Source organism: Gopherus flavomarginatus, chromosome 4 (genome assembly GCF_025201925.1).
Source record: "Gopherus flavomarginatus isolate rGopFla2 chromosome 4, rGopFla2.mat.asm, whole genome shotgun sequence".
In the NCBI taxonomy this organism is placed as follows: domain Eukaryota; kingdom Metazoa; phylum Chordata; order Testudines; family Testudinidae; genus Gopherus; species Gopherus flavomarginatus.
In genome coordinates, this window is record NC_066620.1 from 94,900,013 (window position 1) to 94,913,024 (window position 13,012).

Below are 13,012 nucleotides of genomic sequence, written 5' to 3' on the forward strand. Positions count from 1 at the left end.
AGACATGGAGATTCCACAACTTCCCTAGGCAATCTATTCCAGTGTTTAACTACCCTGACAGTTAGGAACTTTTTCCTAATGTCCAACCTAAATCTCCCTTGCTCCAGTTTAAGCCCATTGCTTCTTGTTCTATCATTGGAGGCTAAGGTGAACCAGTTTTCTCCCTCCTCCTGATGACACCCTTTTAGATACCTGAAAACTGCTATCATGTCCCCTCTCAGTCTTCTCTTTTCCAAACTAAACAAACCCAATTCCTTCAGCCTTCCTTCATAGGTCATGTTCTCAAGACCTTTAATCATTCTTGTTGCTCTTCTCTGGACCTTCTCAATTTCTCCACATCTTTCTTGAAATGCGGTGCCCAGAACTGGACACAATACTCCAGCTGAGGCCTAACCAGCGCAGAGTAAAGTGGAAGAATGACTTCTCGTGTCTTTCTCACAACACACCTGTTAATGCATCCCAGAATCACGTTTGCTTTTTTTGCAACAGTATCACACTGTTGACTCATATTAAGCTTGTGGTCCACTATGACCCCTAGATCTCTTTCTGCCATACTCCTTCCTAGACAGTCTCTTAACATTTTGTATGTGTGAAACTGATTGTTCCTTCCTAAGTGGAGCACTTTGCATTTATCTTTATTGAACTTCATCCTGTTTACCTCAGACCATTTCTCCAATTTGTCCAGATCATTTTGAATTTTGACCCTGTCCTCCAAAGCAGTTGCAATCCCTCCCAGTTTGGTATCATCCGCAAACTTAACAAGCGTACTTTCTATGCCAACATCTAAATCGTTGATGAAGATATTGAACAGAGCCGGTCCCAAAACAGACCCCTGCGGAACCCCACTTGTTATACCTTTCCAGCAGGATTGGGAGCCATTAATAACTACTCTCTGAGTATGGTTATCCAGCCAGTTATGCACCCACCTTATAGTAGCCCCATCTAAATTGTACTTTCCTAGTTTATCTATAAGAATATCATGCGAGACCATATCAAATGCCTTACTAAAGTCTAGGTATATCACATCCACCGCTTCTCCCTTATCCACAAGGCTCATTATCCTATCAAAGAATGCTATCAGATTAGTTTGACATGATTTGTTCTTTACAAATCCATGCTGGCTATTCCCTATCACCTTACCACCTTCCAAGTGTTTTGCAGATGATTTCTTTAATTACTTGCTCCATTATGTTCCCTGGCACAGAAGTTAAACTAACTGGTCTGTAGTTTCCTGGGTTGTTTTTATTTCCCTTTTTATAGATGGGCACTATATTTGCCCTTTTCCAGTCCTCTGGAATCTCCCCCGTCTCTCATGATTTCCCAAAGATAATAGCTAGAGGCTCAGATACCTCCTCTATTAACTCCTTGAGTATTCTAGGATGAATTTCATCAGGCCCTGGTGACTTGCAGGCATCTAACTTTTCTAAGTGATTTTTTACCTGCCCTTTTTTTATTTTATCTTCTAAACCTACCCTCTTCCCGTAAGCATTCACTATATTAGACATTCCTTCAGATTTCTCAGTGAAGACCGAAACAAAGAAGTCATTAAGCATCTCTGCCATTTCCAAGTCTCCCGTTACTGTTTCCCCCTCCTCACTGAGCAGTGGACCTACCCTGTCCTTGGTCTTCCTCTTGCTTCTAATGTATTGATAAAAAGTCTTCTTGTTTCCCTTTATTCCCATAGCTAGTTTGAGCTCATTTTGTGCCTTTGCCTTTCTAATCTTGCCTCTGCATTCCTGTGTTATTTGCCGATATTCGTCCTTTGTAATCTGACCAAGTTTCCATTTTTTATATGACGCCTTTTTATTTTGTAGGTCACGCAAGATCTCATGGTTAAGCCATGGTGGTCTTTTGCCACATTTTCTATCTTTCCTAACCGTCGGAATAGCTTGCTTTTGGGCCCTTAATAGTGTCCCTTTGAAAAACTGCCAACTCTCCTCAGTTGTTTTTCCCCTCAGTCTTTATTCCCATGGGACCTTACCTATCAGCTCCCTGAGCTTACCAAAATCCACCTTCCTGAAATCCATTGTCTCTATTTTGCCGTACTCCCTTCTACCCTTCCTTAGAATTGCAAACTCTATGATTTCATGATCACTTTCACCCAAGCTTCCTTCTACTTTCAAATTCTCAACGAGTTCTTCCCTATTTGTTAAAATCAAGTCTAGAACAGCTTCCCCCCTAGTAGCTTTTTCAACTTTCTGAAATAAAAAGTTGTCTGCAATGCAGTCCAGGAACTTATTAGATAGTCTGTCCCCCCCGGTATTATTTTCCCAACATATATCTGGATAGTTGAAGTCCCCCATCACCACCAAATCTTGGGCTTTGGATGATTTTGTTAGTTGTTTGAAAAAAGCCTCATCCACCTTTTCCACCTGATTAGGTGGCCTGTAGTAGACTCCCAGCATGACATCACCCTTGTTTTTTACCCCTTTTAGCCTAACCCAGAGACTGTCAACACTTCCATCTCCTATGTCCATCTCCACCTCAGTCCAAGTGTGTACATTTTTAATATATAAGGCAACACCTCCTCCCTTTTTCACCTGTCTATCCTTCCTGAGCAAACTATACCCATCCACACCAACATTCCAGTCGTGTGTATTATCCCACCAAGTTTCAGTAATGCCAACAATGTCATAGTTGTATTTATTTATTAGCACTTCCAGTTCTTCCTGCTTATTACCCATACTTCTTGCATTTGTATATAGGTCTCTAAGATACTGGTTTGATCCTGCCTCCCAGCTTTGCCCTGACCCTCCTTTCTCTCTGCCATTATAGCCCACGCTCCCTCCTGTTTCCGACCCATCTCCCAGGTCTTGTTCCACACTTACCTGTGGGGTTTGCTCACCTGTCCCCGTTGAACCTAGTTTAAAGCTCTCCTTACTAGGTTAGCCAGTCTGTGCTCAAATAAGGCCTTTCCCCTCCTCGAAAGGTGAACGCCATCTCCGCCTAGCAGTCCTTCCTCGAATAGCATCCCGTGGTCGAGGAAGCCAAAGCCCTCTTGGCGACACCATCTTCGCAGCCAGGCATTCATCTTCACGATGCCTTTGTTTGGTTAGGCTAAGCAAGCCATGCTCCTTGAGTCTCCTTTTATAAGGAAGGGTTTCCAGTCCTCTGGTCATCTTAGTAGACCTTCTTTTCACTGTTCCAGTTTGAATTCATCTTTCTTAACCATGGGAGACCAGAACTGAACATAGCATTACAGATAGGGTCCCACCAGTGTATTGTATAATGGCAATAGCACTTCCCTATCTCTACTGGAAATACCTCGCCTGATGCACCCTAGGATTGCATTAGTTTTTTTCACGGTCGCATTACATTGGCGGCTCATAGTCATTGACAAATACACTCAGATCTTTCTCCTCCTCTATCGCTTCCAACTGATAAATCCCCAGCTTATAGCAAAAATTCTTGTTGTTAGTCCCTAAATGCATGACCTTGCACTTTGCACTATTAAATTTCATCACATTTCTATTACTCCAGTTTGTAAGGTACTCCAAATCTTCTTGTATGATATTCTGGTCCTCCTCTGTATTAGCAATACCTTCACATTTTGTGTCATGTGCAAATTTTATTGGCACATCCCCACTTTTTGTGCCAAGGTAATGAATGAAAACGTTAACTAAGATTGGTCCCAGGACTGATCCCCAAAGAACTCCACTACTAACCTCCCTCCAGCCTGACAGTTCACCTTTCAGTATGATCCATTGTAGTCTGCCCTTTAGCCAGCTCCTTATCTACCTTTCAATATTCATATTAATCTCCATCTTCCCCAGTTTAACTAATAATTTCCCATGTGGAAGTGTATTAAATTGCCTTACTGAAATCCAAGTAGATTAGATCTAGTGCTTTTCCTTTGTCTAAAAAATCAATTATCTTCTCAAAGATAGATCTACCTTTTGTAAAACCGTGTTATACTTTATCCCAATTGCCCTTTACCATTATGTCCTTAACTATTTTCTTTTTCAAAATTTGTTCCAAGACCGTGCATACAATTGAGGTCAAACTAATGAGCCTGTAGTTTCCTGGATCACTTTTTTTTCTTTCTTAAAAATAGGAACTATATTAGCAATTCTCCAGTGATCGGGTACAGCTCCTGAGTTTACAGATACATTAAAAATCCTTGCTGTTGGGCTTGAGATTTCATGTGGCAGTTCCTTTAATATTCTGGGATGTGCAGTGTGACAAATTTTCTACTAGCTAGAGGACTGTACCTACTACTAGCTTTAGCGCAATATGAAATGTTTAGCAGGAATAACAGTGAAAACACCCTGATGAGAAGCCTATCCCCTCCCACTCCCACCACCCTAGCTTCAGCTAAAAGAAAGGATGCTGTGATTAATACCAGGGTGCTATCTCCTGAACTTACTGAAGGAGCTATCCTTCATATCAGTCTCTGGTAGGTCAATGCCTGATAAAAGTGACGCCCCCTTGTTTGTGTAGGCTCTTGAACACCACACCCATCACTGTAGTAATCTGTGCACCCCATCCACCCCTCCCATGCCTACCTTCCTCTGGTTGCTGATAGAGTTCCCAGAGTTCCTTCTTCCTCTACCATCATCCTATTCCTAGCACCTCATTCTAACCATTGCACCATTCTGCGCTCCCCCACTTTTCTGGGTATTGCAAAAACAGATGGGCTCTCCACCACTCTATCGATCCCCCGACTGGCTGCTGCTGCATAGGGAGGGTTTATGTCACTCTTCTACCCTTTTCCCAGTCTCTTGGTTGCTGGGGCAGAGGAGGAGAGCATATGTCTACCCCTTGTTTCGGGTCTTCCTCCCCAGTAAATAGCTCCTCTACCTGCCTCTGTTACTGCTCGTATCTTGGTCAAACATTGTCATTTTCACTGTACCCCCTATGCGCCTTCCCTCATAGGATTTTGAGTAGCAGCTGTGAAATTGATCACATGTCCACTGTTGCTACTTGGGAAAGCTCTGAGCAGCAGCAAAGCCGCTGGAGCAGTAAATCTGCAGATTCAGGAAGAAAACATGACATCACTTTATAGACTCTGGATTTCTTGAAAACTATAAGAGCTAAACATTTAAAAAAATAACTAATGCTTAGATTTTTGCAAAAATCATCAATGTGTCCCAGCTCCCTACCAACTACAGTTCTCCAGGACTTGCTCCCTACTCAGCAGGGCTGCAAGCCCTGATTATCTGTATAGAACCTCACCATATGCAATCACCTCTTACAGGTCATCCAGGCCTTCTTCATATAGAATCTTCCTTGGACTACATACTGAAAGGGCAGACGAGGCGTCTGTGCAAATCCGAGATGTTGACAGAATATTCAAGGAACCTGGTGGGGCAGACATTGCCTTGCTGAAGATGCACAGGTATCTTTTCAATCAAAGCTTTCCCCCTAAAGCCCTTTAGGCCAAAGTCATGAGTGTCCTTGTCTGGATTTAGATTTGACAAATACGTGGTGTGGAAGTGACTAGTTAATGGACAGTGGGCAGCTATCCATACTACAAAGTGTATAAAGTCATTTCTAAGCATTTTTACAAGCTTCAAAATTGTGTTCACATCTATGCAGAATACTTATTAATGACAGATAAGCATGCTGAAAATACTACAGACCAGACCAGTTTCCATCATAGAAATGTTGGACTGGAAGAGACCTGGAGACATCATCTAATCCAGCCTCCTGCACTGAGGCAGGACCAAGTAAACTTAGACCATTTGGCCAGGTGTTGTCTAACCTGTTCTTAAAAACCTCCAATGATGGGATTTCCACAGCATCCCTTGGAAGCCCATTCTAGAGCTTAACTACCCTTATAGTTAGAAAGATTTTCTTAATATCTAACCTAAATCTCCCTTGCTGCAGATTAAGCCCATTACACTTCTTGTCCTATCTTCCATGGACAGGGAGAACAACTGATCGCTGTAGCCCACGAAAGCTTATGCTCAAATAATTTTGTTAATCTCTAAGGTGTCACAAGTACTCTGGTTCTTTTTGTGGCTACAGACTAACACGGCTGCTACTCTGAAACCGGTCCTCTTTATAACAGCCTTTAACATCTTTGAAGACTGTTATAGGTCTCCCATCAAGCTTCTTTTCTCAAGATGAAACATAATTAAATTACTTGGTTTGACTAAAGAGATTTTAAAGGAATATGGCAGGAAGAATTTTCCAAGTTGCACTACTGTATTACATAAATCAAAATTACACTTACGTGTCAAACACATTCCAAAAGGATTCCAAGAGGTTTAATAATGTCCCTTGCCCTGACTCCTGCATCCCTCTCACACTCCGCCCTCTGCCCTGACTTCTGCACCCTCCTCACACTTCCCCAGCCCCCTGCCCTGACTCCTGCACCTCCCCCACACTCTCAACTGACTTCTGCACCCCTCACACACACACAAAGCCCTCTTCCCTCCCTGACTCCTGCACCCCCCACACCCCTGCCCCCCACACCCTAAGCCCCCTGCCCTCCCTGCCTCCTGCACCCCCCCTTACACACTCCCAGCCCTGACCCCTGCACCCCCCCCCACATCCCCACCTGCACCCCTCGCACTAAACAGGAGCTGTCCCAGGTAAGTGCTCCACACCCCAACCCCCTGCCTCGGCCCTGAGCCCTCTCTCACACCTAACTTCTGGCCAGACCCCGCACCCCAAGGGTTTTTTAAAAAAAAATTTATGAAGTGCTCTAATCCAAAGTGCTTTACCATAGTTAGCTAATAGTACAAACAATATCAGGACAGATCATTAAGTGGTCTGCTGAGACCCTCAGTGATTTTCACATGGTCTGTGGAAAAATAAGTTAGGTTACAAAAACAATCAAGGTACCTCACTTTATTTTCATTTACTTCCTATTATTTATAGGAGGAGGATGAAGAAAAAAGATTGAAAAATGGGAGTTTGTGTTGGGGGAAGATAAGAGAGAATGTTCTTTTTCTTGGCTGGGTCCCAAGGAAGGGCCTCAAAAATGAAGCTGAGCACAGGGACCCACTAACCCTAAATCTGCCACTGTCTAATAGAGAATTTCTAAAACTAGGAGTCAGAACTTGGAGAGAAGTCAGAGGTATGGTCTGATCCTGAAAAATCTCTGTTCCATTTTCAACCCCTCCGCAAGCCACAATTTGAAGTCTAAGCAGGGCCCCTGAGTTAGTCAGAAGCAATCCTATTTAAACCTGGCTCTTTGTCAATGCATGGAAAATGACCTGAAACCTGCTAGGTTTTGTTGTTTTCTGCTGCAGAAGATATTCTCTCCAAGATGAAAGAGATGGGTGTTATGCCCATGTCACACAGGTGTAAATGATTGCACAAGGTGCAAGGAAAGAATCGGATCCCCAGGCATCCAGCACCTGAATCTTGGTTGAATCCTGAGCAGTCTATTTGCATTGCTAGCAGATGGGCAGTTAAGACTCAAAATGGTTATGTTTAGGCATGTGACAGATGCATGTGGAGGACCCCTGCCAACAGAAACAGCATGGTTCTGTTACACTATTTTGGGAAGGGAGGAGACAAATTTGGGGGATTGAAAAGAGGGTGCCTTCCTGACTCCCCACAGGCTGGAATTCTGCTAAGTGGCAGCACCACTGAGGAGGGGTGGGTGGAAGTGGAACAGCAATAGGGGTATGGCTGAAGCATCTTCTGCCTTGAGGCTCCTATCATTGTCTCCCATCTTAAGGAAGGGGTGAGATAGGGCTGCAGTAACGGCCGTGGGGTGCCTCCATAGCTGCTCCTTGGCCTGAGTGGGAGGATTTCTTCCTCTGGTGGAACTACCCAGTGCCCAACCCATCTGAGTATTTAATGATGGGCTGAACATTTGGGCCTCGATACAATAATAGTCAGGCATCTCTTGTGGTACACTGAAAATGCCTGTGTATATTTGCATTTGCCTAAAGCCCTGTCCAGGGTCCTGCTTAGACATCCAAGCACACATCTCTGAAATCAGATCTGTCACTCTGTGGCTTGGCAAATTCTTTGATTTATTTAATGTTATTTCTTTCCCTCCAGAAGGATCTGCCAAGTCTCTCCAGCTGCTTGTCACTTCTCCCCTTGCCTGTACATGCACCACCCTGTGGGAGGGTCCTAAGAAGAAAGCTGTTTTGGGCCTGAGAGAACACCTGACTTAAAAAAAATGTTCTACTTCAAGACTTGTAGGGGTGCACATAGGTGCTGAGCACCAACAGCTCTCCTTGGCTTCCTTTGGGGATTGGTGCTCAGCACTTCTGAAAATCAAGCCCATTTTGCACCAATTCTCCCTGCAGAGCCTCAGAATGTAGATGGCATCAGGGACAAGCCAGCTAAAGCTATGCTGCTGTGGATTTGGTTTTCATTTTGTTTTGTTTCAGTCCTGCAGTGATCAACAATGAAGTGATCCCAGCTTGTTTGCCTTCAGAAAATGTGATGTTAGGAAACAGAGCAGAATGCTATGTGACTGGCTGGGGAGAAACCAGAGGTGAGGCACATTCAGTGCAGTTGAAAGATCAATGCAAACCCCAAATGTCTGCACCCTCTGTGCTCGAAAAAACAAATCAATATGCATCAGTATTTACCATACAGCAAATATAATTGAGCAATGCCATTCTTTCCATCTCCCTCTCTCTCAGAGTTTGGTTCTCATAATTCAGGGGTGCTCCATTGAAATCCTCTTTATTCTCCTGTCTGGTGCCCCAGCGTGGGTTTCTACACAGTCAGGAGGGATATTTTTCTAGCCTTGCCCCTACTGTAAACTGCATGATGTTGACTTAGGTCATTCTCTTGAATGACTTTCTCACGAAGACTCCAATCCTTACTCAGAAGGCGACTTCTTGTCCACACTTTCAAAATCTGCCACATTGCCCTGCCTGACTAGAACGTTGCCTCCTATTCCAACCCCTTTCTCCGCTCAGTTACACCAATGATGCCATTCCCCCATCCTGTGTCTGTCCTGTCTGGTTAGGCCGCAAGCTGTTCCAGGACTATCAGCTACTTTGTGCGTGTACAATGCCTAGCACATTGGTTGGTCCTTAGCCAGTACACATGGTTCATAATAATGACAATACCCCCATTTGATTCCCACTCCCATCTCTGCACATTTTTCCAGAAGAAATGTCCTTCACATACCTGTTTGCCAGGCCACCACTCTCACTTTAAGACCCTCCTCTTAAAAACCCATCTTCTTCAAGATGAGAGGCGCAGCTGTACTCAGCATTCCCAGTCTCCACAGTGATTGGGACCTATGTCTTTATGATGTTTCAAGCAAACTGTCTGTCAGATTCCTGCTCTCAGCTGTGGGTTTCTTTGACCTCAGGGGGTTCTGTGGCATCTTGCAAGTGGGTAGATGCATATTTGAAATGTCATATCCCAACATCACACTGGCTTTCAGGTGTTTTGACCTTTGCAGATTTTCCCACCCTGAGGTTTAACATACTTGAGCTAGATTTAAAATAAATCCAAGCTAATTTCTTCATCTTTTTTGCTGAATCAGCCATGCTGCTATTTCACCCTAATGAAATCCTATCAATACTAAACAATCTGTGTCAATACTAATACAGTATTGACTGCTGCTTTTTATTTATTTATTTCAAAGCACTTTACAAAAGAAAATAATCTGTATTATCTCCATTTTATAGATGGGGAAAATGAGGCTCAGAGAAGTTAAGTGACTTGGGCAAAGACTCCCATTGACTTCAACAGGCTTTGGATCAGGCCCATAGTGAGTCAGTGGCAGAGCCAGGAACAGAAGCCAGGTTTCCTGATTCCCAGGCTAATCCATGGGATCATACTGCCTCTGCTATGGAGTTTTTTTTTCTGTGAAATTTATACTTATTTTGTTGTTCACTCACAAAGGTACTGGTGGAGAAGGTAAACTTAAAGAAACTGGCTTCCCTGTGATAGAGAATAAAGTGTGCAATCGCCCCGAATTTCTGAATGGCAAAGTTAGAAACCATGAGCTCTGTGCTGGGAATATTGATGGTGGCACTGACAGCTGCCAGGTAAGAAAAGACTGGTGACATCAAAACTGACTTTAAGCATAAACAAGACAAATGACACTTGGGGCTCTGTCCTTTAGGAGCACAGTATTAGCCTCAGCAACGCATAGCTCAATACGAAGTGAAGAGCTGAAAATACATACAGAATCTAGTTCTCCCTCGCTCCTCCTTCCATTGGTACAACCAGAGCTGGAGATCATTCATAGCTAGATTGTCCCCCTCATCCCAAGCAGTGAATAGGTGTGAAAATCTACAGTTCAGCCCGTGTGTATGTATTCCATGCTGTATTCCTTAGATCCATCTCTTGTTAGGGGAAAGTGTGTTAGTGGTGAATGTTCGTAAGTGTAGAAAGGCTTTTTTTTTAATCCAAAGGATTAGGACTGAAGTGTTTCCAGTTTTCTGATTTCCTTGGATATGTGAAAGGACTTTAGAAGTTCTCGTTAACCTAACTGAATAAAGGGATCAAGCTGGGAGTTTTCCTCGTTGAAAAGCTGAGACTCCTTGGTAAAGAAGGCTGAAAGTAAATATGAACCTGCCTGAGCAGGCCTCCTGCACCAGCAATGTTAATGGTATTTCCTGAGCATGCAGAAATTTCCATGATGAGCCTGTCGCCCAATGAGCATATGCACTTGAATCAGAGTTCTGATATTTACAGACAGTAAGTTTGTGACCAGGTGGGACATAGGGTGTGAAGAAGCTACTGAATGTCTAGAATTTGGACAGAAGCTCAGATCTGTTGTCTTGCTCCCTGGCTTTCCAGTGCTGCCTCCTGCTTTTCTGGCCAGCTGCCAAAAGGTTTTTTTTAAACCCTTTGATCCCCCCACTCCCCCCCCCCGGCTCACTCAGAGGAGATGCTCTCATTGCCAGCTGGGTTAGTGAGAGGGTAGCTGCTAAGGTTCCTTTCTCTTTCCTGACCAGCTTATTTACTATGCTCACTGCCCTCTGCTTCTCCCCCAGCTCCCAATTGGTGTGTTGGTCTCACTGTGTAGGAGGAATTGGGAGTAAGAAGGCAGAGGAGTCAGCTGTCTCACAGGCAGCAGTAGCAACTGTAGTAGTGCCACCCCACCTGAAGAGCCAAGGCTTCAGAGGGCAAGGAGTAGGAGAACTGATGGGATGTTCTGAAGAAAGGAAGTGGGGGTGGGAGGGAGATGAACTCAAAGGAGGAAGAACAGAGTTAACTGTGCAGTCAAATGCCCCTTGACATCATTCTCTGTTTCTACAAATGTGTTTCATGCCTGGCTGTCTTGAGTACTGTGGATAAGATGCAGCTTTACAAAAGAGCAATATTGTCATTTCAGATATTTCAGGGATGTGTGTGTGAATTTCAGTCCCTGCCCGCCCCCTGCAGGGACCCTGTTCTGGTGCCTGCTCATGCCTCTCCCCAGCAGGGACCCTAGGTTTCCCTCGGCTGGGGAGTCACCCCCAGCAGTGCAAGTTAGGGCAGGATGGTCTGGTACACTGTACCAGTAAGCTATTTATAGCCTGTACGCCATACCAGTAAGCTATTTACAGCCAGTACACTGTACCAGTAAGCTATTTATAGCTGGTATGCCATACTGGCAAGACACAGGAGGAGCAGAATGTGGGGTGGCCCCACGCCAGGAGCTCCTCCAACGCAGCTGTACCACCCCCATCCCTTCCACACAGCTGTATGCCAGTGTCTCCTGTCTGGGGTCTATACAGCACCCCTGCTGGAGGACAGGGCTGGAGGTGGGGCTTGGGGCCCTACGGTTCAGGACTCTCCCAGGAACCGCAGCAGCGAAAGGAGCAGAAGCGGGGCTGCTGTATAGACCCCGGACAGGACTCATGAGACGCAGTTGCCTGGAAAGGCTCAGGACGGGGCTAGGGGTGTTACAGCCGTGCTGGAGGAGCTGCTGGTGCAGCCCCACACTCTGTGCCTTTCACCATTGCGGTTCCAGAGAGTCCTACAGTTAAGACATCTCCAGCACAACAGGAGGAGGACAGAGCCCCCCCAGGTAATATGAAATGGATCATGGGGAGGGGAGCTGAGGGGGAGAGCATGGGGCCTGGGCTGGGGGCAGGGAAGGGTCAATTGAGGAGTCACATGGGAGGTCACGTGGGGAGATCACATGCCCATCTCCCCCTTTAGCTGGAGCAGTGTACCAGTAAGAAATGAATTCTACTTGTACCACTGGTCTCCCCTCTCTTACGTGAGCTGATGCTGCCAGGAGTTGAGTTCTCCACGGACTCCCCTGCACTCCACTGTGCAGGAACAGACTCCCTATGCACTAGGTCACAACACCATTTGGCCTGGTCACCCATCCATCTGGACGGAGGGGTGGCCAGGCCAAATTTCAGTGGCATTGCACCCACTCAGCTGAAGTGATGCAACAGTCATGATTTACGATAAGACTGTTGCTTAAAAGTGGTGAGGTAACGGTCTTCACAGCGTATGGAACTTTGACCAAAAACCTTGAGGCCAGACAGGGAACATTCACACCCCACCAGGTCCCTTAATTGGCACCACTGCAAAACAAACAAACAAACAAACAAACAAACAAACAAACAAACAAACAAACCATGCAGGCAGGGAAAGCATAGCTCCCTGGCCCCAGCTGAGGTGTTTTCTTATGACCACATACTTGGCCGTGGAGATATTTCCACTTCTGTGCCTCTGATCCGAATGTTACTGTTTGCATATCGTGCTCTCAATAAGGTAGCAACCCTCTTTCTTCTTCTTTGTAGGGTGACAGTGGAGGACCCCTAATATGTAATGAGCAAGAAACATTCTTCGTTCATGGCGTCACCTCTTGGGGTCTGGGCTGTGCTGAGCCCATGAAGCCTGGTGTTTATGCCCGAGTTTCTAGGTTTGTTGGTTGGATTGAGAGGGTAATGAGTACCGGCTGAGTTCTGGGGATTCACTGACCCCTCCTGGAAGGCAATGCACAAAGTAGAGACATAAGATTTCAAATATAGTGTTAAAATCAAAATTATTTACAAGAATCTGAAATAAATATTGTCATCTATTGTAAGTTACTGTAAATTAACAGTCATTGCCAAGAAACCAACTGACTGTTAGCCTCCTTTGGTGTGTTTTATATTTTACAATGAACACACGTTTGTGA

The 13,012-nt window shown here is 44.9% G+C and overlaps 1 protein-coding gene across 1 annotated transcript in view; it reads left to right on the forward strand.

Moving 5' to 3' along the window:
- The window catches only part of LOC127048940 (plasminogen-like), a 63,474-nt gene extending 50,678 nt beyond the window's left edge, over positions 1 to 12,796 (forward strand). The window contains exons 16-19 of the mRNA XM_050949066.1: positions 5,198 to 5,338; positions 8,304 to 8,410; positions 9,784 to 9,929; positions 12,633 to 12,796. Of these exons, the coding sequence (XP_050805023.1) occupies positions 5,198 to 5,338; positions 8,304 to 8,410; positions 9,784 to 9,929; positions 12,633 to 12,794 (556 nt within the window). The 3' untranslated portion in view covers positions 12,795 to 12,796. The remainder of the gene's footprint in view (positions 1 to 5,197; positions 5,339 to 8,303; positions 8,411 to 9,783; positions 9,930 to 12,632) is intronic.
- Positions 12,797 to 13,012: the final 216 nt, after the last annotated feature.